Source organism: Salmo salar, chromosome 06 (assembly GCF_965601325.2).
Source record: "Salmo salar chromosome 06, fSalSal1, whole genome shotgun sequence".
In the NCBI taxonomy this organism is placed as follows: Eukaryota; Metazoa; Chordata; class Actinopteri; order Salmoniformes; family Salmonidae; genus Salmo; species Salmo salar.
Genome location: NC_138296.1, coordinates 54,646,886 through 54,669,316, shown reverse-complemented (window position 1 = coordinate 54,669,316; position 22,431 = coordinate 54,646,886). Strand labels below are relative to the sequence as shown.

General features: G+C 44.1%; 1 protein-coding gene across 2 annotated transcripts; it reads left to right on the top strand.

Annotated features, from left to right (window-relative positions):
- The first annotated feature begins 6,066 nt into the window (after window positions 1-6,066).
- Window positions 6,067-15,305, top strand: LOC145879860 (uncharacterized). 2 transcript variants are annotated; one of them, XM_082976734.1, is made up of 21 exons: window positions 6,067-6,208; window positions 6,317-6,375; window positions 6,461-6,541; window positions 6,642-6,766; window positions 7,365-7,508; window positions 7,776-7,859; window positions 7,954-8,115; window positions 8,248-8,347; window positions 8,562-8,782; window positions 9,408-9,564; window positions 9,741-9,952; window positions 10,223-10,343; window positions 10,672-10,868; window positions 10,975-11,089; window positions 11,301-11,470; window positions 11,567-11,664; window positions 11,806-11,936; window positions 12,111-12,300; window positions 14,792-14,933; window positions 15,014-15,110; window positions 15,190-15,305. In XM_082976734.1, the coding sequence occupies exons 1-21, from the start codon at window positions 6,186-6,188 to the stop codon at window positions 15,261-15,263; spliced, it is 2,703 nt and encodes a 900-aa protein (XP_082832860.1). In that variant the 5' UTR covers window positions 6,067-6,185; the 3' UTR covers window positions 15,264-15,305. The 2 variants fall into 2 exon arrangements, with proteins under 2 accessions (XP_082832860.1, XP_082832859.1); XM_082976733.1 differs by having other exon boundaries at window positions 9,729-9,952.
- The last annotated feature ends 7,126 nt before the right edge of the window (window positions 15,306-22,431 follow it).

Below are 22,431 nucleotides of genomic sequence, written 5' to 3'. Positions count from 1 at the left end.
AACAATCCTAACCGTTGGAGCTACCTTAATTGTATCTGATTTGCATTTAACACCACGGCGCATGTACTTTAGTGGACGTAGTAGGCTTGTCATCTGACGTGTATCAATCAACCCTTTTGTAAGCATGGAACTCTGAACCATCCACCGGAGATAAGTGTTGCACACTAATTTCCCGTCTAGGACAAACAATAGGTGTGAAAACAAAAGCTTTCCAATGTCCAGTAGGAAGAACTGACTCAATGTTATAGCAGATGGTGGTTTGCCAGCAGGGCTGTGGTTGGATGCAGGCCCCAGGGAGCGCAGCGGTGTTAATTTTCAACTGAAATTACAACTTTCCTTGATACCTCTCACTAGCTTGGTTTCCATCCAAATATGGACATTTCTTTATTAATGATATGCATGTCAATCTCAAATGGGAAGAGCTTGACTTCATCACTACTTGTTTTTGTAAGAAGTGTTGACAAGCTGAATGTACCGAGCTGTCTGTTTTTTAAAACTACCCATGCATATGCCACCACAGGTCTCTTCACAATCTCAGGATCAGATTCAAAGAAACACCTTACGGAACAGCGGGGACTGTGAAGAGACAGTGGTTCCTCCTTTAAAAGTTGCGGGACTTAGAGGTACCCAGCTTCATTGCTCCAGACCACCACAAGGGGGAGTTGGCGCACTCATTATGCATTTGGGTCCCAAGGTTTTGTTATGACCAATCGTTCCAAAGACGAATTTTGACGCGAGCCACCCTTGCCTTGTGGCGTTCAACGAAGCTGGCTGACAAAACAGATGGAAGGTGTCTTAACGAGTCAAGCAAATGTACAATTTGAGAGGAATATGTTAATGTGCGTCTATATTTTGTCAAAGGTAAATTAGCTAGTGTTAGGAGAATGAATTTGTCTTTTTAGGGACTCCTGAGAACCAGCAAACCAGGCTGTTGTCTTGTGAAACAGTGGATGTAAAGAATCTAGCTGGCTAACTATTTACTTGCTTATTGTGTCGGATTAAAAATGACTATGTAGCCGATCTGGGTATGGACCCTAAAACGTAAAGTTCATACCAATCTATGAAGCCTAGAGTAGAATATATTGTGCCAAGGATGCAAGTCCCCATATTGTAGCCTGTACATTGACTATATTCACTGATCATGTGCGGTTCAGGTATGACAGATTCTTTTTCAGTCATATCAAACGCCATTGTTTAAATGATGCGGTGTCTGCATGCATGTATTACACTTCAACTGTTTACTGCTCCTGGGATATCAATGATTACACATTGTGTAACTATGCAATAGACTAAACATGATTGATTTGTAATTCATATAAAGGGGGGAAAAAAACCCTATGCATATCTGAGGACACCGGCTAGTATTTCAACCAGTGGAGAATATGAAATGCTTTATTGAAGTGTATTTATAATAATACAATTAAAATGCAAGTTCAATCTTGGGCGGCCAGAGCGTTGGACTAGTAACCGGAAGGTTGCAAGATCGAATCCCCGAGCCGACAAGGTAAAAATCTGCCCCTGAACAAGGCCGTCATTAACTGACTTGCCTAGTTAAATAAAGGTAGGCAAATCTGTACTTCAATGCACGTATGGTGTGCATTAGAAGACGAGGTAAGAACAGCGGCAGACGGCATATGATTCATGGATGACAGTGCTACCCTAATATTCTCTCAGCGCAATTGTGATGACCTGTCTCCTAACCTTGGGGGGGCCAGTGACGGGACTGGCTTCCTCTCACATCAAAACATACCTGCAGACGAGAGAGCATGATTAACATGGTCAGTCATCTTAAATCAGGAGGTGAAATGCAAAACTGACCTTGGATCATTAACTCTGGGATTTCAATGTAAAGCATGTCTTTAATAATACTTTGTGTTGACTCAATCAAGTGACATCTCACCTATGATCATTCTGTGCCCTCTGTCAGCCAGTTCAGATGCGGGAGGGGTTCACCAAAACAGCTGATATAACCTAGAGGATTTAGTGGCTACAGAGTACTTTAAGCTGAAAAACAGACCCACGAGGATAATGCCAACAGGTGTCTGCGTCACACAGTATCTTCTTTCAGAGTGTACCTGAAATATTTAAATATAGAGGGCTGTGTTTCTCACCACTTGGTTATTGTGAGGCTAACCCCCAGGGAAATCATGACTTGGCAGCAACAGATAGTCCAGTGAAAATGGCTGTGTTTATGTGGAGTAAATTAGCAGCTGACATCTTAAGGGTTTTGTAATTCATGCATGTGAGACAGGTTCCATGTACAACAAGACAGGCAGACATGGAGAAAAAAAACAGAACAGTTTAATTACCTCTGGTTATGGACACTTTTTATGCCAGCAATAAAGCTTCCACTGCCTGGTCCTCAGGTCAGCTCGCTCTCTGAAAGTAAAGAAAACAATAACTGAGATATGACCGTTCAATCTAAAGCAGCACATGTCATTTTTTAGGATGCGTCAATACAGCCCAGTGCCGCTTACCTGAGATGCCATCTTCGTAGGTGTCCGCTTTGACATCCTTTTGTGTCGGGGGCGGGAATGTGCTTTCAGAAGAATTATTTGAAAATAAAGGTTTTGCTCTCGACACAAATGTACCTCCATAGCATATAACAATTTGCCTGTGATTAACCACACCTTCATACAAACGTGCTACTGTATGCAGAATTCTTGACGCGCAACTGAAGACGCTGCCCTATCCTGCCAGCACGCCCACAAGCGAGCCATTCGGTTGTGCTAATAGTTGGGCTAATAGCTGAACAATAGACTATTCGACCTTTACTAAAGAGTAGTCTAATAGCCGAGCTAAACCCAACTACACACACAACCCCTCATTCAATTACTCAAACGGTGAAGTGTGAGGAGCAGGAACAGCTATAACCCTCAAACTCACCTCTGGGCCTCAAAGCCAGATCCACTGCATTTCTTCATTGTTCTCCTCTAATCAGGCACTGATCTAGACCTGGGACACCAGGTGGGTGTAATTCATTATCAAATCAAATTTCTTTATATAGCCCTTCTTACATCAACTGATATCTCAAAGTGCTGTACAGAAACCCAGCCTAAAACCCCAAACAGCAAGTAATGCAGGTGTAGAAGCACGGTGGCTAGGAAAAACTCCCTAGAAAGACCAAAACCTAGGAAGAAACCTAGAGAGGAACCAGGCTATGAGGGGTGGCCAGTCCTCTTCTGGCTGTGCGGGGTGGAGATTATAACAGGACATGGCCAAGATGTTCAAATGTTCATAAATGACCAGCATGGTCAAATAATAATAATCACAGTAGTTGTCGAGGGTGCAACAAGTTAGCACCTCAAGAGTAAATGTCAGTTGGCTTTTCATAGCCGATTATTGAGAGTATCTCTTCCGCTCCTGCTGTCTCTAGAGAGTTGAAAACAGCAGGTCTGGGACAGCAAGGAGTCATCATGCCAGGTAGTCCTGAGGCATGGTCCTAGGGCTCAGGTCCTCCGAGAGAGAGAGAGAAAGAAAGAAAGAATTAGAGAGAGCATACTTAAATTCACACAGGACACCGGATAAGACAGGAGAAATACTCCAGATATAACAGACTGACCCTAGCCCCCCGACACATAAACTACTGCAGCATAAATACTGGAGGCTGAGACAGGAGGGGTCAGGAGACACTGTGGCCCCATCCGATGATACCCCCGGACAGGGCCAAATAGGCAGGATATAACCCCACCCACTTTGTCAAAGCACAGCCCCCACACCACTAGAGGGATATCTTCAACCACCAACTTACCATCCTGAGACAAGGGCGAGTATAGCCCACGAAGATCTCCGCCACGGCACAACCCAAGGGGGGGGGGGGGGGGCGCCAACCCAGACAGGAAGACCACGTCAGTGACTCAACCCACTCAAGTGACGCACCCCTCCTAGGGGACGGCATGGAAGAACACCAGTAAGCCAGTGACTCAGCCCCTGTAATAGGGTTAGAGGCAGAGAATCCCAGTGGAGAGAGGGGAACCGGCCAGGCAGAGACAGCAAGGGCGGTTCGTTGCTCCAGAGCCTTTCCGTTCACCTTCACACTCCTGGGCCAGACTACACTCAATCATAGGACCCCCTGAAGAGATGAGTCTTCAGTAAAGACTTAAAGGTTGAGACCGAGTCTGCGTCTCTCACATGGGTAGGCAGACCATTCCATAAAAATGGAGCTCTATAGAAGAAAGCCCTGCCTCCAGCTGTTTGCTTAGAAATTCTAGGGACAATTAGGAGGCCTGCGTCTTGTGACCGTAGCGTACGTGTAGGTATGTACGGCAGGACCAAATCGGAAAGATAGGTAGGAGCAAGCCCATGTAATGCTTTGTAGGTTAGCAGAAAAACCTTGAAATCAGCCCTTGCCTTAACAGGAAGCCAGTGTAGGGAGGCTAGCACTGGAGTAATATGATCAAATGTTTTGGTTCTAGTCAGGATTCTAGCAGCCGTATTTAGCACTAACTGAAGTTTATTTAGTGCTTTATCCGGGTAGCCGGAAAGTAGAGCATTGCAGTAGTCCAACCTAGAAGTAACAAAAGCATGGATACATTTTTCTGCATCATTTCTGGACAGAAAGTTTCAGATTTTTGCAATGTTACGTAGATGGGAAAAAAGCTGTCCTTGAAACAGTCTTGATATGTTCTTCAAAAGAGAGATCAGGGTCCAGAGTAACGCCGAGGTCCTTCACAGTTTTATTTGAGACGACTGTACAACCATCAAGATTAATTGTCAGATTCAACAGAAGATCTCTTTGTTTCTTGGGACCTAGAACAAGCATCTCTGTTTTGTCCGAGTTTAAAAGTAGAAAGTTTGCAGCCATCCACTTCCTTCTGTCTGAAACACAGGCTTCTAGCGAGGGCAATTTTGGGGCTTCACCATGTTTCTTTGAAATGTACAGCTGTGTGTCATCCGCATAGCAGTGAAATTTAACATTATGTTTTCGAATGACATCCCCAAGAGGTAAAATATATAGTGAAAACAATAGTGGTCCTAAAACGGAACCTTGAGGAACACCGAAATGTACAGTTGATTTGTCAGAGGACAAACCATTCAGAGGCAAACTGCTATCTTTCCGACAGATGAGATCTAAACCAGGCCAGAACTTGTCCGTGTAGAGCAATTTGGGTTTCCAATCGCTCCAAAAGAATGTGGTGATCGATGGTATCAAAAGCAGCACTAAGATCTAGGAGCACGAGGACAGATGCAGAGCCTCGGTCTGATGCCATTAAAACGTCATTTACCACCTTCACAAGTGCAGTCTCAGTGCTATGATGGGGTCCAAAACCAGACTGAAGCGTTTCGTATACGTTGTTTGTCTTTAGGAAGGCAGTGAGTTGCTGCGCAACAGCTTTTTCTGAGAGGAATGGAAGATTCGATATAGGCCGATTCGTTTTTTATATTTTCTGGGTCAAGATTTGGCTTTTTCAAGAGAGGCTTTATTACTGCCACTTTTAGTGAGTTTGGTACACATCCGGTGGTTAGAGAGCCGTTTATTATGTTCAACATAGGAGGGCCAAGCACAGGAAGCAGCTCTTTCAGTAGTTTAGTTGGAATAGGGTCCAGTATGCAGCTTGAAGGTTTAGAGGCCATGATTATTTTCATCATTGTGTCAAGAGATATAGTACTAAAACACTTTAGTGTCTCCCTTGATCCTAGGTCCTGGCAGAGTTGTGCAGACTCAGGACAACGGAGCTTTGGGAGGAATACGCAGATTTAAAGAGGAGTGCGTAATTTGCTTTCTAATGATCATGATCTTTTCCTCAAAGAAGTTCATGAATTTATTACCGCTGAAGTGAAAGCCATCCTCTCTAGGGGAATGCTGCTTTTTAGTTAGCTTTGCGACAGTATCAAAAAGAAATTTCGGATTGTTCTTATTTTCCTCAATTATCAGTTAGAACAGAAAACCAGCAGGCTCGTAGGGCAGCGTTTCCCAAACTTGGTGTGCATTTAGGTTTTTGTCCTAACACTACACAGCTGATTCAGATTAACAAAGCTTGATGATTAGTTGATTATTTGAATCAGCTTTGTAGGGCTAGGGGAATAAAAAGAAAATGTGCAGCCCTTTGGGGTTCAGGTGACTGAGTGTGGGAAGCCTTTGTCATAGGGTAAAAGTAGAATACCCCTGGGCTGTAGGCTGCACACCTTGGGTCAAATATTAGATTCTGTAGCTGTGTATTTCATCAAAACAGTTCTGTTCTACAATGGTTAATTTCCTTGGCTCAGGGTAAGTAGTAGCAGGCCTAGAAGAGTCTTATGCGACGCAAACATTTGAGTTGTCTTCTTCCTCCTTTTTTAATCAATCAATCATAATAATTTGTCAAATGCCTTACAGGTTGTTTTGCCTATTGATGGCAGCTGTGGGCATACAAGCACAACAGACGCCTTCTATAAGTATGCATTTTGCACCCTGCAAATTCAAGCACTAAGCGTTTGACAATATCTTTTTTAGATTTTTAACTAAGCTTTCCCATTCCAGATGACCTCAATGCTGAATGCCTTGGTAACGTTATTCGTCTGAGTGTAGCTCCTCTTTTTGAAGAGGTCGACGCTGTCTTCAGTGAGTTTGTCTCGTATGATTCTCTTTCTCTCCTTTTCATAATTCATGGATTGATATTGTTTGTCAACTGTTGTGTTCACACCATCTCCATCCCTTCCAGATGACACACAAATCATAAACCTGACGCCTGGCCTTGCTACTCAGTGTGGATTCAGCTTTAAATTTGACCCAATGGGGAATGCCATATTTTTTGCTTCTCTTCAAAACTGCTTTTCCCAGACCATGGTAACCCTAAGCACTGTAGTGTTTGCTCTAACTTCAAATGGACAGTTTGCCTTTCAGTGTCACTGCAATTGCAACCCCGTAATGTAACAACGTCATTTTATTTAACCTTTGACACGGAGTCATGCTGAGGCCAGGCTCTTTTACAGATGAGCCCTGTATACACAAAGATACAAGTCAATATTTGCATCACTAGATGAAATAATTGAAAACAAACACTTTCTTCAGTAAAAAGGTCCTCAATCAGCCTGAGTTGCCGTAGAGCATGGAGGTTATTAGAAGTACGGTGCCAGAAACATTTAAGCAGTTTTACTTAACTCTGTGGATCTCCATAGTTAGCCACCCCTGAGACTGGGTCTGGTATCTCTTACTTCTAAGTTAACGATGAAGTAAGGTACAGCAGAAGTTTATGGAGGGCCAGCCAACTTTCTGATACAGACTGCAGTGATGTGTACTACTGAGCTCTTCTCCTGTAGTGTGGCTTCAATACAGTGGCAGCTGCATTCATATAGCCACAGTCTCTAACTTGCATGAATGTCAACTGAATTATTTGTTTTCTGCTATATAATGAGGCTTTTTTTTTTTCCCCCCTTAATTTTAGGATGATAAGATGTTCAGCTTGGTCATGCAGTTCAGGCTGCCAGGAAACCACATGACTGAAGACCCTGTGTATAGAGTGGGCAAAACCTGTAGCTACACCCCCTGGACCTCCCGAGAGATTCTGTGCGACCGCAACTACATGGAGGCAAGTGAGCAGAGCATGCCCCAACGGAGATGTTTACAGTGGAGCTTAAATGATCTGTCTAGAGCTACAATTGTCCAGTGTTTCATTTCTTCTGTGTCTTGACCGTCTCTCAATTCCTCTCGCCTCTTCAAAATGCACATAGGACAACTTTAGCGGCGAGGAATCTTGGCCTATTCTCAGTGCATTTAAGGAGGCGAGTGGACAGATTGCGTTCCTATTGTATGGGAGGGAGAAAATGCATAGGGAATAATGGCCTTTCTTCTCTAGGTGTCTGTCAGAAGGACTCTTCCAGACATCCAAACCGTCCCTGAACAGCCCACTGGAGGCCCGAAAGCAAGGAGAGGAGCTGAGGTAGCCATGTTTCTGTAATTTCACTACAAAATGACAGGATGGCGCTAAACAAAATGTGCGTTTGTTTAATTCACGTTTCCATTTCCTGAGACAGGCTGTTGCTTCAGGATACAAAATGACAGCAGTCGTTTTTAGTCCTAGCAAGAAGGTCATGAATGTGGATGAGGTCCAAAGAAAGGGCTATGCAATAGCCAACACTCCCACCCGGCTGGTGTTAAGAAGCCCTCATAATGCAGAGGAGACATACCTCCAGAATGTAAGCTCACTTCCTCCATGAACTGGGTCATGTTCAGTAGAGCAAACGGTGGCCCTACCTGAACTCTGCAACATATTGTTAATACGGTGTGCCCTACTGAACACGGCCCTGGTGTGGTTGCCCCCTGAACAGGTAGCTGGGGTTCCGATGCGGGTGCTCTCAACCTCAACCTTCTTTGAGCAGAAGTGGCTGGTGACTCGCGTAGATGCCACGGCTGTTTGTCCAACACCAGGTTGAGTGTGAAATAATGGACTAACTTGGCAAATTTAAGAACCTATAAACCCATTTCTTAATTGGCTCCAGACAAGACTTTCGTTTGTGTTATGTAGTGTTCAGTTGGGACAATGTCTTTGAATGGGATGAACTTTTTTTCAATAATGGCACATTTGTTTTCAGTTGCAAAATGTTCTGTTATGATGTGCACTTGGCTTCTTGTTTCACTGCAGGGGCAGTGGCCTTTACTCCAGAAGTGATCACCTGGTACATGCCCAAGCACATCGACCCACTTTTCTCCTCTGATGCCTTCACCATGTTGGAGGTGTACATGGGAATTGACGCTAAGAGGCTGGACACTGAGGAAATGGCTGCCAGAAACTACTCGGTTTTAGTCACAGAGGCTCATATTATTGTTGAAATTCCGGTGGGGGCGGTTGGCGGCTATTTCAAGGTCAGCGTTGGATGACTAAAATGTTCCTGTTTAATTTCTAAGTCAAATCTATTTGTAGAGCCCTTTTTACAGCAGCAGTTGTCAGTGCTTTGCAGTAACCCTTTGCCATCTCTCATGGGTAAACTCCTAGAAACGTTGTCTTGTGTAAAATGTTTCTTATTGAGCAATTGTCTGCTTAATCAGGCTAATATACAATGGATCGGTGGGTGTGTATACAGCCTGACACATTGGATTGCAAAATCGTGTGAATGTTGCATAAAATTACATTTAAACATACTCTACCGCTTGAAATTTGAGACCAATATCCACACTAAAGTATTGTTTACCAGGCTTTTTAGGGAGCCGGTAGCTTTGCCACTGGCAACTGAATGCAAGCAACGCTCGGTTACACTCGGCTACTGTTTACATTTGCGTGTCGGTTGCTTTGAAAATGCAAGTTGACAACCATATACCTACCAGCTCTCTAAAGTCTGGTAAACAATACTTTCCTTTGGATATTTTGTCTTTAAATTACGAGCGGCTGGAGGACAAACCACACAGATAACCGGTAGGCTTTTTTTAAAAACCTGTTTTGGCACTCCAATTGTGTATTACAGCCTGAATGCATCACTCGTCTCCCTTACAGAGCCATATTCAGGATGACAAGTACTTTGTCACTTACACCATTGAGCCCATGCTTGAGTTGCTGTGGATCGAGGAGGTCGCACACGAGGACACCAGATACAAAGTCCTCTTCCCTATCACAACACCTCCGATGGCCAGGCCTCCACAAGTTCGCAACTGTGAGTCTGGTTTAGTTAAATGGTGCCTATGGTAATTTGGGATGCCTGGGTTGTTCATTAGGCACAAGACTGAAACGGGGAGGCAATACCCGGACTTCTCCAATAACAAATGTCCATTTTCGACTTCCATTGTACCGCATTTCAAAATGTTTGCCAATGAACAGACACGCCCTTAGACACGGTTCCTGAGCAGGCAGTGTTTGTGCTTGAGTTGGGGACCTTCAACCTTGATGTGGAGCTGCTGAACATCACCTTTCCCACCATGGTGCTAACTGTTGCAGAGTGCAACGCCAGAGGCTTCAATGTTCAGGAGCAGAGATCCCTGGACAACACCTTGAAGACCTTCAGGATGGAGGTGCCCTTCTCAGACCCGGTGGTCTTTAAGGAGGTGTGTTTCTGTTAAATGCAAAGCCACACGCTACATGCCCTAATAAGTGGGCCACCAACAAAATAGAAATGATGGTGCAAATGTACTTTGTATCCCTCATTTACTCAAGTGTTTCCATTATTTTGGCAGTTGTATGCATTCACTTGCCAATACTGCTTGATTTAGAGGAATGAGGGCAACATTGTTTTAATAGTCCCCATATGTGCTTGGTTGTCACTTGATGTTGACTAGAGTTCTGTTACAACAATGATGCTTTTAACTTCACTACAGAAAAGGGTGGAACAAGGTGTCACAACCTTCACTCTTCAGCTGATCTACGGCCTGGTCGTCTTTCCAGAGTACGCTCCTTTCTCTCACTCTGCCGTTGTGGACGCTGTACTGCTGGACATTGGTATGTAACTGGACTACGCCAAACTACTGTTGAATGGTTTCCTCTCGTTAATGATTGCCCTGAAAGGAAATTGGCAGTGAAAGCCACATGGTGGACTTGAGAGCCCAACTAGCCATACTGTAGGCTTTTCCTACGCGGTCTCTCTACAAAGAAAATGTTAAGCTTTAGAGTATTTGGACCCAGTGTCCTGTTCCTGATTTTCCAGGATCGTGTTTATTCAGTCCCACCGTAGCAAAAGATTTTGCAACCGAAAACAAGGGTTTCTTCTTGGACAAGTTCAAGTCCTGTTTTTTGTGCTTAATGAACACAACCCTGTTTGTCCTTGTAGTGCCACCCTCAGTCACTGGCAACTGTGATCAGGAGAACTTCCACATCACTGTGGACTACAGCAACCAAGAGCCCTTTTTCGTGGTCTTGGTTGGCAAGCGGCTGCTTAACCATGAGCTTGCTCAACAGTATTTAACAGAGGGCGACGCAGACTTCACCATCACGTTGCCCTTCTCTTCGCCGGACGCAGTGTTTGAGGTACGATGCTCTCCCAAAACATGTTAACCTAAATTGCTGCAGCTAGCCTCGCTTTCCTTACCCTGTATACAATATTGGACTAATGAACTCTCCCACTGGTTCCCAGTCGGTTCACTCGTCCTCTGTCAGGAGCAGACTGGATGTGGCTCTGTTGAATCCTTACAACAACATGACCATCAAATACTTTTCCCTGGCTTGCAGCTTCCTCAAAACGCTGACTGGTTGGTTCTCAAACAATTACTTCCGATAAATAGTCGTATGACATGGTTACCAAACCTGGGTTCCTTGGAAATACTGAGTCTAATAGTAGTGCCAGATGGGCATGGTTTGCACTTTTGGTGCTATTCCATTGGTTCTACTGTGCTTGGCAAGCTCAATTAACACAGAATCCAGGTCTGATAGCTACATGTCTTTTGCCCCCCCCCCTCCAAGAGTGTTTCTCTAATGGGACGATGACTGCGCTGGCGGTGAAGGTGGAGTCTGCTCCCAATCTGAACCCCGGTCAACTGACCCTGAGCGACCCCGCCTGTGGTCCCACCTACAGCGACGATCGCTTCGCCTACTTCCACTTCACTGTCAACTCCTGTGGCACCACCAGGAAGGTAAAATGACTATTACCCTGAGGTGATGGGTACTGTGTATTTACGGACTGTTTGCTTCTGCAGGCTGTAATAAGTCAATTCCCCTCTACTACATAGTTTATCAACAATGTGATGCTGTATGAGAACGAAATCTCCTTGCCAGATGAACTTGAGGTGAAGCTGAATGCCACGACGTCTTCAGAGGACGAATATCAGTGAGTGCATTACGCATCACAATTGTAGCTATTAGATTTTTATAGTAGTTTTTTCTTCCTTCACCAATTGCTCAATACTTGTGCCTCTACTACCAGTGTGTCCACTCCACTGCTTGAAGTTGCCTACATCCCTCTTTTTAGGTTAAAGGTTTCCTGCTACTATGTGGTCAACATCACTCGCACATTGGCCTTCCTCACCAGGCCGCGTGACAACGAGCCTTTTGCCGAGACTGGGACGGGTCGACTAATGGTCAGAATGAGACTCGCTCAGGGTAAGCGTGCACAAATATGATATATTACTAGTAGCGTTTGCTATAAGTGATTAGTGTTCATCGCGGCACAACAGGATATGATAAACGAGCCTTTCTCAATGGACAAGTTCAGATGGTACCTCGCTGTTTTGTGCCCACTGAACACGACCCCGGTTGTCTCGTCCTGTGTTCCAGACGCCTCGTATAACACGTTCTACCAGGAGGAGGACTATCCAGTGGTGAAATACCTGAAACAGCCTCTGCACTTTGAGGTGGAGCTGACCAGGTCCTCTGACCCCAAGGTTGCGCTGATGCTTGACCACTGCTGGGCCACCCTCAACGAGGACCGCGACTCCCGACCCCGGTGGAATCTCATCATTAATGGGTAACTTGTTGTTTTTTGGGCCTAAACAAGTGTTATTCCACAGGTGTGGTTCCTGAGTAATTAGCAACCGATCATGCTTGGCAGGCCATTTACTTTGGCTACCGTGGCTATGCCCCCATCCGTAGGTCATGAGTGGTCACAATGGTTTGAGCATTAAAACAATGTATGCGGTCTGTCACCAGATCTCCACCCAATTTAATTAACACGTATGGGAGATTCTGGCGTGGGGCCTGAGACGGCGTTTCACATCACCATCAACAAAAGATGGAATTTCTCGTGGAAGAATGGTGTTGCGTTCAAGACACTTGTAGAATCTATGCCAAGGTGCATTGAAGCTATTGTGGTTCGTGGTGGCCCTATTAACCATTTTTTTACGCGTACGATCACATGTTTGTTATCACTGAGGGGTCCCTGCAGCGTACCATTGGAACAGAACGTATGATGCAACAAACGACTCTAAACCGCATTGTCTGAATAAAACGTTAAGTACATTATACTTACGGTATGCTACAGTAGAAAGGACAATGCGTTACACAGAAAATAAGGCACTTTGATAGGAATGCAATAAATGTGCCAGGCCTGTTCTGACTAGATGTGCAAATGTCTGTATGCTTGGGCTTTCTCTTGAAGGAAAGTTTGGCCGGCTCGTGAAATGGGCTACTTTTGGGAATTAATGAGGCAAAGTTAGACGTTGAAAGGGCCTATAGAAAATTGCCAGGTAGTGTGCCTTGGTTTGAGGTCATCTGTCCACATTTTGGAACAGTGAGTGCATTCTGACATCACGTGCATAAACTAAACTCCCACTGGGGCGACTGTTGAAGATATTTGGAACTCGCGTGTGAAAAGGTTAAGACACTATGTTGGCGTTACCTGTACCTACACCTTTTTACTCAATGTTATCCTTTTGGTTTGCTACAGTTCAGTGTTGTGCCGAACTGATGGTCAGTCGAATGGAAATCAAGAGCGGCTGGCAAGCTTAGCTTGCCTTTCCGATTGGTTTTGGGTTGAATTGTGACCTCTTGCGTTTAAAACAGTTATTGCACTAAACATAAAGGATGGTTCACACGCCTGTGCAGCATGGAAGTTAATGTTTGAAACTGAATAGGATCAGTTGAAAGGATCCCCAGAAGTTGATGCCACTTTCAATGTAATTCCCTGTACCTGGGGAATGAGCTAATTGGGAGTTGCTAAACATGAACAAATACCACGGTCAAGTGTGGCAGCATCTTGCTAGCTAAAAAAATGTTACAGCACAGTACTCAAAAGAGTAGCTGGCTGGGTTTGTCATAAGCATTGATTTGGGTGAGCACTTCGCCACAGATGGAAACCGCTGGCCTATTTTTAACTTTGCCATCTTATCTCAAGAATTGAAATTGGGTAACTATATTGAAAGATGACTTTTCTACATTTTAATGGACACTGCAACCTTTGGTAGATGGGCAAATGACACTTTATTTTGCGGGTGCCTTTTCAGTAACTGGATGCAGTGTAGTGAAGCAACTTTATTGGTCAAAACCATTCATTTGGGGGATCGGGTTTGCAAAACGCTATCAAATCATGCAATTTTGCCGTTTTTAGGAAATGGTCGCAAAAACTTAAATTTGGCACCCCTATTTTAATTTGCTCCGGCGGCCATGTGGACACAAGGCTCATCTGTCACGGGAGTAACTTTGCAGCTGTTTACTAAATGGTAGCAGTGTGAAAATGTTTTGTATATCATAGGAAAAGACACCACATGTGCATGAAATGGGCAGTTCAGATTTGTCACTTCAAGTGCAACTATATCATACTTGGCTTAAATCGTTGTGCAAAATCCTGAGAAAGCTCTGGCCATCGTCTGTCAGATCAAGTGGATTTGTACTGGTGTGGGCGTTTGTCTCTCTTCACAAATCCCTTTTTGCTAATATCTGGCAGTTAAACAAGAAACCTCCCAAAGATGCAAATTAAAAAGTGTGCCTAAACTGTCAATGCGTCGGTTACTTTGTATAGTAGAGCTGCTCCCTTCACAGAAGTCCTCCACGTGTGAATCCGATGCCGTGGGTGTAGAATTTATTTTGTGTGACCAATTTTTCCGACAGCGGAAGAATTGCATGAAATTCTTAATTCAAATGATTGCGTTGTTGATGATACCGACTGTATATTCGGCAACTTTTGGTTAAACCACGATCAATATTCAGGTAGTCTGACCATTCTGGATCATTTAGATCTCACCACATGAGAATGCATTCATGTCAATGTAATTGAATATACATGTTGGATGTAGAATTGTCTTTTTTCAAGACAAAGGTAAAAGAGTTTTGGTGGGAAAAGCCTGTTAACAAAGACATTCCTTTAGTTCATACTGGAGGGGGAGAAAGAACCCACTTCTCCTGTAAATTGATCTGATCCTCACAGGACAGTCGTGACACCACCATAAGACTTCGTACACAAGGCGGTTGGGGTTTACAGCGTTTTCTTGTGCCTAACTTAGTCCCTCTCTCTACACTGGCAGCTGTGAGAACCCGGAGGATCCATACCGTGTGGTCTTCCACCCGGTGGTAGCTGATGCCAGGGTCCACTTCCCCCCTCACGTCAAACGCTTTGAGGTCCATATGTTTTCCTTCGCTGAGGATGCGGTTGAGCCGAGGGGCCAGGTAACAAAGTTCACCCAATCTTTATTGGTTAATTTTGTTTGACTGGCAATCATCCCTTTTTTAAAATCTTTGATTCCTAGGTCTTTGTCCATTGTGACGTGGTCATCTGTGATGCCAGTAGTCCCACTGGTGGCCCCTGTAGTGGACAATGTGTGAATCAGGACAACCCGAAAAGAGGTCGGTCTTGTTTTATGCTTTTCAGACCCTGTCAGACCATAACTGAACTAATGGGTTCTCTCTCTCTCTCTCTCAACAGGTCAACGACATGTCAAAGACCTCTTTGAGGAACATCATTTATATGTTTCTTCTGGATACATTCTTTGGGTGTAATGTCTTGTTCTAACATGTCAAATAAAGTGTTCTATATAACAATTAAGTTTGCTTTACTTGCGCGGCAACAATCCTAACCGTTGGAGCTACCTTAATTGTATCTGATTTGCATTTAACACCACGGCGCATGTACTTTAGTGGACGTAGTAGGCTTGTCATCTGACGTGTATCAATCAACCCTTTTGTAAGCATGGAACTCTGAACCATCCACCGGAGATAAGTGTTGCACACTAATTTCCCGTCTAGGACAAACAATAGGTGTGAAAACAAAAGCTTTCCAATGTCCAGTAGGAAGAACTGACTCAATGTTATAGCAGATGGTGGTTTGCCAGCAGGGCTGTGGTTGGATGCAGGCCCCAGGGAGCGCAGCGGTGTTAATTTTCAACTGAAATTACAACTTTCCTTGATACCTCTCACTAGCTTGGTTTCCATCCAAATATGGACATTTCTTTATTAATGATATGCATGTCAATCTCAAATGGGAAGAGCTTGACTTCATCACTACTTGTTTTTGTAAGAAGTGTTGACAAGCTGAATGTACCGAGCTGTCTGTTTTTTAAAACTACCCATGCATATGCCACCACAGGTCTCTTCACAATCTCAGGATCAGATTCAAAGAAACACCTTACGGAACAGCGGGGACTGTGAAGAGACAGTGGTTCCTCCTTTAAAAGTTGCGGGACTTAGAGGTACCCAGCTTCATTGCTCCAGACCACCACAAGGGGGAGTTGGCGCACTCATTATGCATTTGGGTCCCAAGGTTTTGTTATGACCAATCGTTCCAAAGACGAATTTTGACGCGAGCCACCCTTGCCTTGTGGCGTTCAACGAAGCTGGCTGACAAAACAGATGGAAGGTGTCTTAACGAGTCAAGCAAATGTACAATTTGAGAGGAATATGTTAATGTGCGTCTATATTTTGTCAAAGGTAAATTAGCTAGTGTTAGGAGAATGAATTTGTCTTTTTAGGGACTCCTGAGAACCAGCAAACCAGGCTGTTGTCTTGTGAAACAGTGGATGTAAAGAATCTAGCTGGCTAACTATTTACTTGCTTATTGTGTCGGATTAAAAATGACTATGTAGCCGATCTGGGTATGGACCCTAAAACGTAAAGTTCATACCAATCTATGAAGCCTAGAGTAGAATATATTGTGCCAAGGATGCAAGTCCCCATATTGTAGCCTGTACATTGACTATATTCACTGATCATGTGCGGTTCAGGTATGACAGATTCTTTTTCAGTCATATCAAACGCCATTGTTTAAATGATGCGGTGTCTGCATGCATGTATTACACTTCAACTGTTTACTGCTCCTGGGATATCAATGATTACACATTGTGTAACTATGCAATAGACTAAACATGATTGATTTGTAATTCATATAAAGGGGGGAAAAAAACCCTATGCATATCTGAGGACACCGGCTAGTATTTCAACCAGTGGAGAATATGAAATGCTTTATTGAAGTGTATTTATAATAATACAATTAAAATGCAAGTTCAATCTTGGGCGGCCAGAGCGTTGGACTAGTAACCGGAAGGTTGCAAGATCGAATCCCCGAGCCGACAAGGTAAAAATCTGCCCCTGAACAAGGCCGTCATTAACTGACTTGCCTAGTTAAATAAAGGTAGGCAAATCTGTACTTCAATGCACGTATGGTGTGCATTAGAAGACGAGGTAAGAACAGCGGCAGACGGCATATGATTCATGGATGACAGTGCTACCCTAATATTCTCTCAGCGCAATTGTGATGACCTGTCTCCTAACCTTGGGGGGGCCAGTGACGGGACTGGCTTCCTCTCACATCAAAACATACCTGCAGACGAGAGAGCATGATTAACATGGTCAGTCATCTTAAATCAGGAGGTGAAATGCAAAACTGACCTTGGATCATTAACTCTGGGATTTCAATGTAAAGCATGTCTTTAATAATACTTTGTGTTGACTCAATCAAGTGACATCTCACCTATGATCATTCTGTGCCCTCTGTCAGCCAGTTCAGATGCGGGAGGGGTTCACCAAAACAGCTGATATAACCTAGAGGATTTAGTGGCTACAGAGTACTTTAAGCTGAAAAACAGACCCACGAGGATAATGCCAACAGGTGTCTGCGTCACACAGTATCTTCTTTCAGAGTGTACCTGAAATATTTAAATATAGAGGGCTGTGTTTCTCACCACTTGGTTATTGTGAGGCTAACCCCCAGGGAAATCATGACTTGGCAGCAACAGATAGTCCAGTGAAAATGGCTGTGTTTATGTGGAGTAAATTAGCAGCTGACATCTTAAGGGTTTTGTAATTCATGCATGTGAGACAGGTTCCATGTACAACAAGACAGGCAGACATGGAGAAAAAAAACAGAACAGTTTAATTACCTCTGGTTATGGACACTTTTTATGCCAGCAATAAAGCTTCCACTGCCTGGTCCTCAGGTCAGCTCGCTCTCTGAAAGTAAAGAAAACAATAACTGAGATATGACCGTTCAATCTAAAGCAGCACATGTCATTTTTTAGGATGCGTCAATACAGCCCAGTGCCGCTTACCTGAGATGCCATCTTCGTAGGTGTCCGCTTTGACATCCTTTTGTGTCGGGGGCGGGAATGTGCTTTCAGAAGAATTATTTGAAAATAAAGGTTTTGCTCTCGACACAAATGTACCTCCATAGCATATAACAATTTGCCTGTGATTAACCACACCTTCATACAAACGTGCTACTGTATGCAGAATTCTTGACGCGCAACTGAAGACGCTGCCCTATCCTGCCAGCACGCCCACAAGCGAGCCATTCGGTTGTGCTAATAGTTGGGCTAATAGCTGAACAATAGACTATTCGACCTTTACTAAAGAGTAGTCTAATAGCCGAGCTAAACCCAACTACACACACAACCCCTCATTCAATTACTCAAACGGTGAAGTGTGAGAAGCAGGAACAGCTATAACCCTCAAACTCACCTCTGGGCCTCAAAGCCAGATCCACTGCATTTCTTCATTGTTCTCCTCTAATCAGGCACTGATCTAGACCTGGGACACCAGGTGGGTGTAATTCATTATCAAATCAAATTTCTTTATATAGCCCTTCTTACATCAACTGATATCTCAAAGTGCTGTACAGAAACCCAGCCTAAAACCCCAAACAGCAAGTAATGCAGGTGTAGAAGCACGGTGGCTAGGAAAAACTCCCTAGAAAGACCAAAACCTAGGAAGAAACCTAGAGAGGAACCAGGCTATGAGGGGTGGCCAGTCCTCTTCTGGCTGTGCGGGGTGGAGATTATAACAGGACATGGCCAAGATGTTCAAATGTTCATAAATGACCAGCATGGTCAAATAATAATAATCACAGTAGTTGTCGAGGGTGCAACAAGTTAGCACCTCAAGAGTAAATGTCAGTTGGCTTTTCATAGCCGATTATTGAGAGTATCTCTTCCGCTCCTGCTGTCTCTAGAGAGTTGAAAACAGCAGGTCTGGGACAGCAAGGAGTCATCATGCCAGGTAGTCCTGAGGCATGGTCCTAGGGCTCAGGTCCTCCGAGAGAGAGAGAGAAAGAAAGAAAGAATTAGAGAGAGCATACTTAAATTCACACAGGACACCGGATAAGACAGGAGAAATACTCCAGATATAACAGACTGACCCTAGCCCCCCGACACATAAACTACTGCAGCATAAATACTGGAGGCTGAGACAGGAGGGGTCAGGAGACACTGTGGCCCCATCCGATGATACCCCCGGACAGGGCCAAATAGGCAGGATATAACCCCACCCACTTTGTCAAAGCACAGCCCCCACACCACTAGAGGGATATCTTCAACCACCAACTTACCATCCTGAGACAAGGGCGAGTATAGCCCACGAAGATCTCCGCCACGGCACAACCCAAGGGGGGGGGGGGGGGGGCGCCAACCCAGACAGGAAGACCACGTCAGTGACTCAACCCACTCAAGTGACGCACCCCTCCTAGGGGACGGCATGGAAGAACACCAGTAAGCCAGTGACTCAGCCCCTGTAATAGGGTTAGAGGCAGAGAATCCCAGTGGAGAGAGGGGAACCGGCCAGGCAGAGACAGCAAGGGCGGTTCGTTGCTCCAGAGCCTTTCCGTTCACCTTCACACTCCTGGGCCAGACTACACTCAATCATAGGACCCCCTGAAGAGATGAGTCTTCAGTAAAGACTTAAAGGTTGAGACCGAGTCTGCGTCTCTCACATGGGTAGGCAGACCATTCCATAAAAATGGAGCTCTATAGAAGAAAGCCCTGCCTCCAGCTGTTTGCTTAGAAATTCTAGGGACAATTAGGAGGCCTGCGTCTTGTGACCGTAGCGTACGTGTAGGTATGTACGGCAGGACCAAATCGGAAAGATAGGTAGGAGCAAGCCCATGTAATGCTTTGTAGGTTAGCAGAAAAACCTTGAAATCAGCCCTTGCCTTAACAGGAAGCCAGTGTAGGGAGGCTAGCACTGGAGTAATATGATCAAATGTTTTGGTTCTAGTCAGGATTCTAGCAGCCGTATTTAGCACTAACTGAAGTTTATTTAGTGCTTTATCCGGGTAGCCGGAAAGTAGAGCATTGCAGTAGTCCAACCTAGAAGTAACAAAAGTATGGATACATTTTTCTGCATCATTTCTGGACAGAAAGTTTCAGATTTTTGCAATGTTACGTAGATGGGAAAAAAGCTGTCCTTGAAACAGTCTTGATATGTTCTTCAAAAGAGAGATCAGGGTCCAGAGTAACGCCGAGGTCCTTCACAGTTTTATTTGAGACGACTGTACAACCATCAAGATTAATTGTCAGATTCAACAGAAGATCTCTTTGTTTCTTGGGACCTAGAACAAGCATCTCTGTTTTGTCCGAGTTTAAAAGTAGAAAGTTTGCAGCCATCCACTTCCTTCTGTCTGAAACACAGGCTTCTAGCGAGGGCAATTTTGGGGCTTCACCATGTTTCTTTGAAATGTACAGCTGTGTGTCATCCGCATAGCAGTGAAATTTAACATTATGTTTTCGAATGACATCCCCAAGAGGTAAAATATATAGTGAAAACAATAGTGGTCCTAAAACGGAACCTTGAGGAACACCGAAATGTACAGTTGATTTGTCAGAGGACAAACCATTCAGAGGCAAACTGCTATCTTTCCGACAGATGAGATCTAAACCAGGCCAGAACTTGTCCGTGTAGAGCAATTTGGGTTTCCAATCGCTCCAAAAGAATGTGGTGATCGATGGTATCAAAAGCAGCACTAAGATCTAGGAGCACGAGGACAGATGCAGAGCCTCGGTCTGATGCCATTAAAACGTCATTTACCACCTTCACAAGTGCAGTCTCAGTGCTATGATGGGGTCCAAAACCAGACTGAAGCGTTTCGTATATGTTGTTTGTCTTTAGGAAGGCAGTGAGTTGCTGCGCAACAGCTTTTTCTGAGAGGAATGGAAGATTCGATATAGGCCGATTCGTTTTTTATATTTTCTGGGTCAAGATTTGGCTTTTTCAAGAGAGGCTTTATTACTGCCACTTTTAGTGAGTTTGGTACACATCCGGTGGTTAGAGAGCCGTTTATCCTCTATGGGACCGGCGGGACGAATTCGTCCCACCTACGTAACATCCACTGCCAGCCTGTGGCGCGATTTTCAAAATCTTCAAAATCCTATTACTTCAATTTCTCAAACATATGACTATTTTACAGCCATTTAAAGATAAGACTCTCGTTAATCTAACCACACTGTCCGATTTCAAAAAGGCTTTACAACGAAAGCAAAACATTAGATTATGTCAGCAGAGTACCAAGCCAGAAATAATCAGACACCCATTTTTCAAGCCAGCATATAATGTCACCAAAACCCAGAAGACAGCTAAATGCAGCACTCACCTTTGATGATCTTCATCAGATGACAACCCTAGGACATTATGTTATACAATACATGCATGTTTTGTTCAATCAAGTTCATATTTATATCAAAAACCAGCTTTTTACATTAGCATGTGACGTTCAGAACTAGCATACCCCCCGCAAACTTACGGGGAATTCGCTAACATTTTACTAAATTACTCACGATAAACGTTCACAAAAAGCATAACAATTATTTTAAGAATTATAGATACAGACCTCCTCTATGCACTCGATATGTCCGATTTTAAAATAGCTTTTTGGTGAAAGCACATTTTGCAATATTCTAAGTATATAGCCCAGGCATCACGGGCTCGCTATTTAGACACCCGGCAAGTTTAGCACTCACCATAATCATATTTACTATTATAAAAATGTCATTACCTTTTGTTGTCTTCGTCAGAATGCACACCCAGGACGTCTACTTCAATAACAAATGTTGGTTTGGTCCAAAATAATCCATCGTTATATCCGAATAGCGGCGTTTTGTTCGTGCGTTCCAGACACTATCCGAAATAGTAAAGAAGTGTCGCGCGCTTGGCGCAATTCCTGACAATAAAATTCAAAGTATTCAATTGCCGTACGTCGAAGCATGTCAACCGCTGTTTAAAATCAATTTTTACGTCATTTTTCTCGTAGAAAAGCGGTAAAATTCCGACAGGGAATCTCCTTTTCGGCAAACAGAGGAAAAAATCCCAAAGGCGGGGGCGGTCGGGGTCACGCGCATAAGCTAGTGTCTCTTGATGGGCCACTTGAGAAAGGCGATAATGTGTTTCAGCCTGGGGCTGGAATGACGACATTCTCTTTTTTCCCGGGCTATGAGAGCCTATGGACGACGTGGGAAGTGTCACGTTAGAGCAGAGATCCTTAGTAAATGATAGAGATGGCAAAGAAGTTCCAGAAATGGTCAGACAGGCCACTTCCTGTAAAGGAATCTCTCAGGTTTTGACCTGCCATTTGAGTTCTGTTATACTCACAGACACCATTCAAACAGTTTTAGAAAATTTAGGGTGTTTTCTATCCATATGTAATAAGTATATGCATATTCTAGTTACTGAGTAGGAGTGGTAACCAGATTAAATCGGGTATGTTTTTTATCCAGCCGTGTCAATGCTGCCCCCTAGCCCTAACAGGTTATTATGTTCAACATAGGAGGGCCAAGCACAGGAAGCAGCTCTTTCAGTAGTTTAGTTGGAATAGGGTCCAGTATGCAGCTTGAAGGTTTAGAGGCCATGATTATTTTCATCATTGTGTCAAGAGATATAGTACTAAAACACTTTAGTGTCTCCCTTGATC

Bases quoted from the DNA above. Each gene is read 5' to 3' on its own strand.
- LOC145879860 (XM_082976733.1), top strand. From the start codon at position 6,186: ATGGTTAATTTCCTTGGCTCAGG. The intron at 6,542-6,641 runs GTGAGTTTGTCT...CATCCCTTCCAG, and splicing joins AGAGGTCGACGCTGTCTTCA to ATGACACACAAATCATAAAC. The intron at 15,111-15,189 runs GTCGGTCTTGTT...CTCTCTCAACAG, and splicing joins TCAGGACAACCCGAAAAGAG to GTCAACGACATGTCAAAGAC.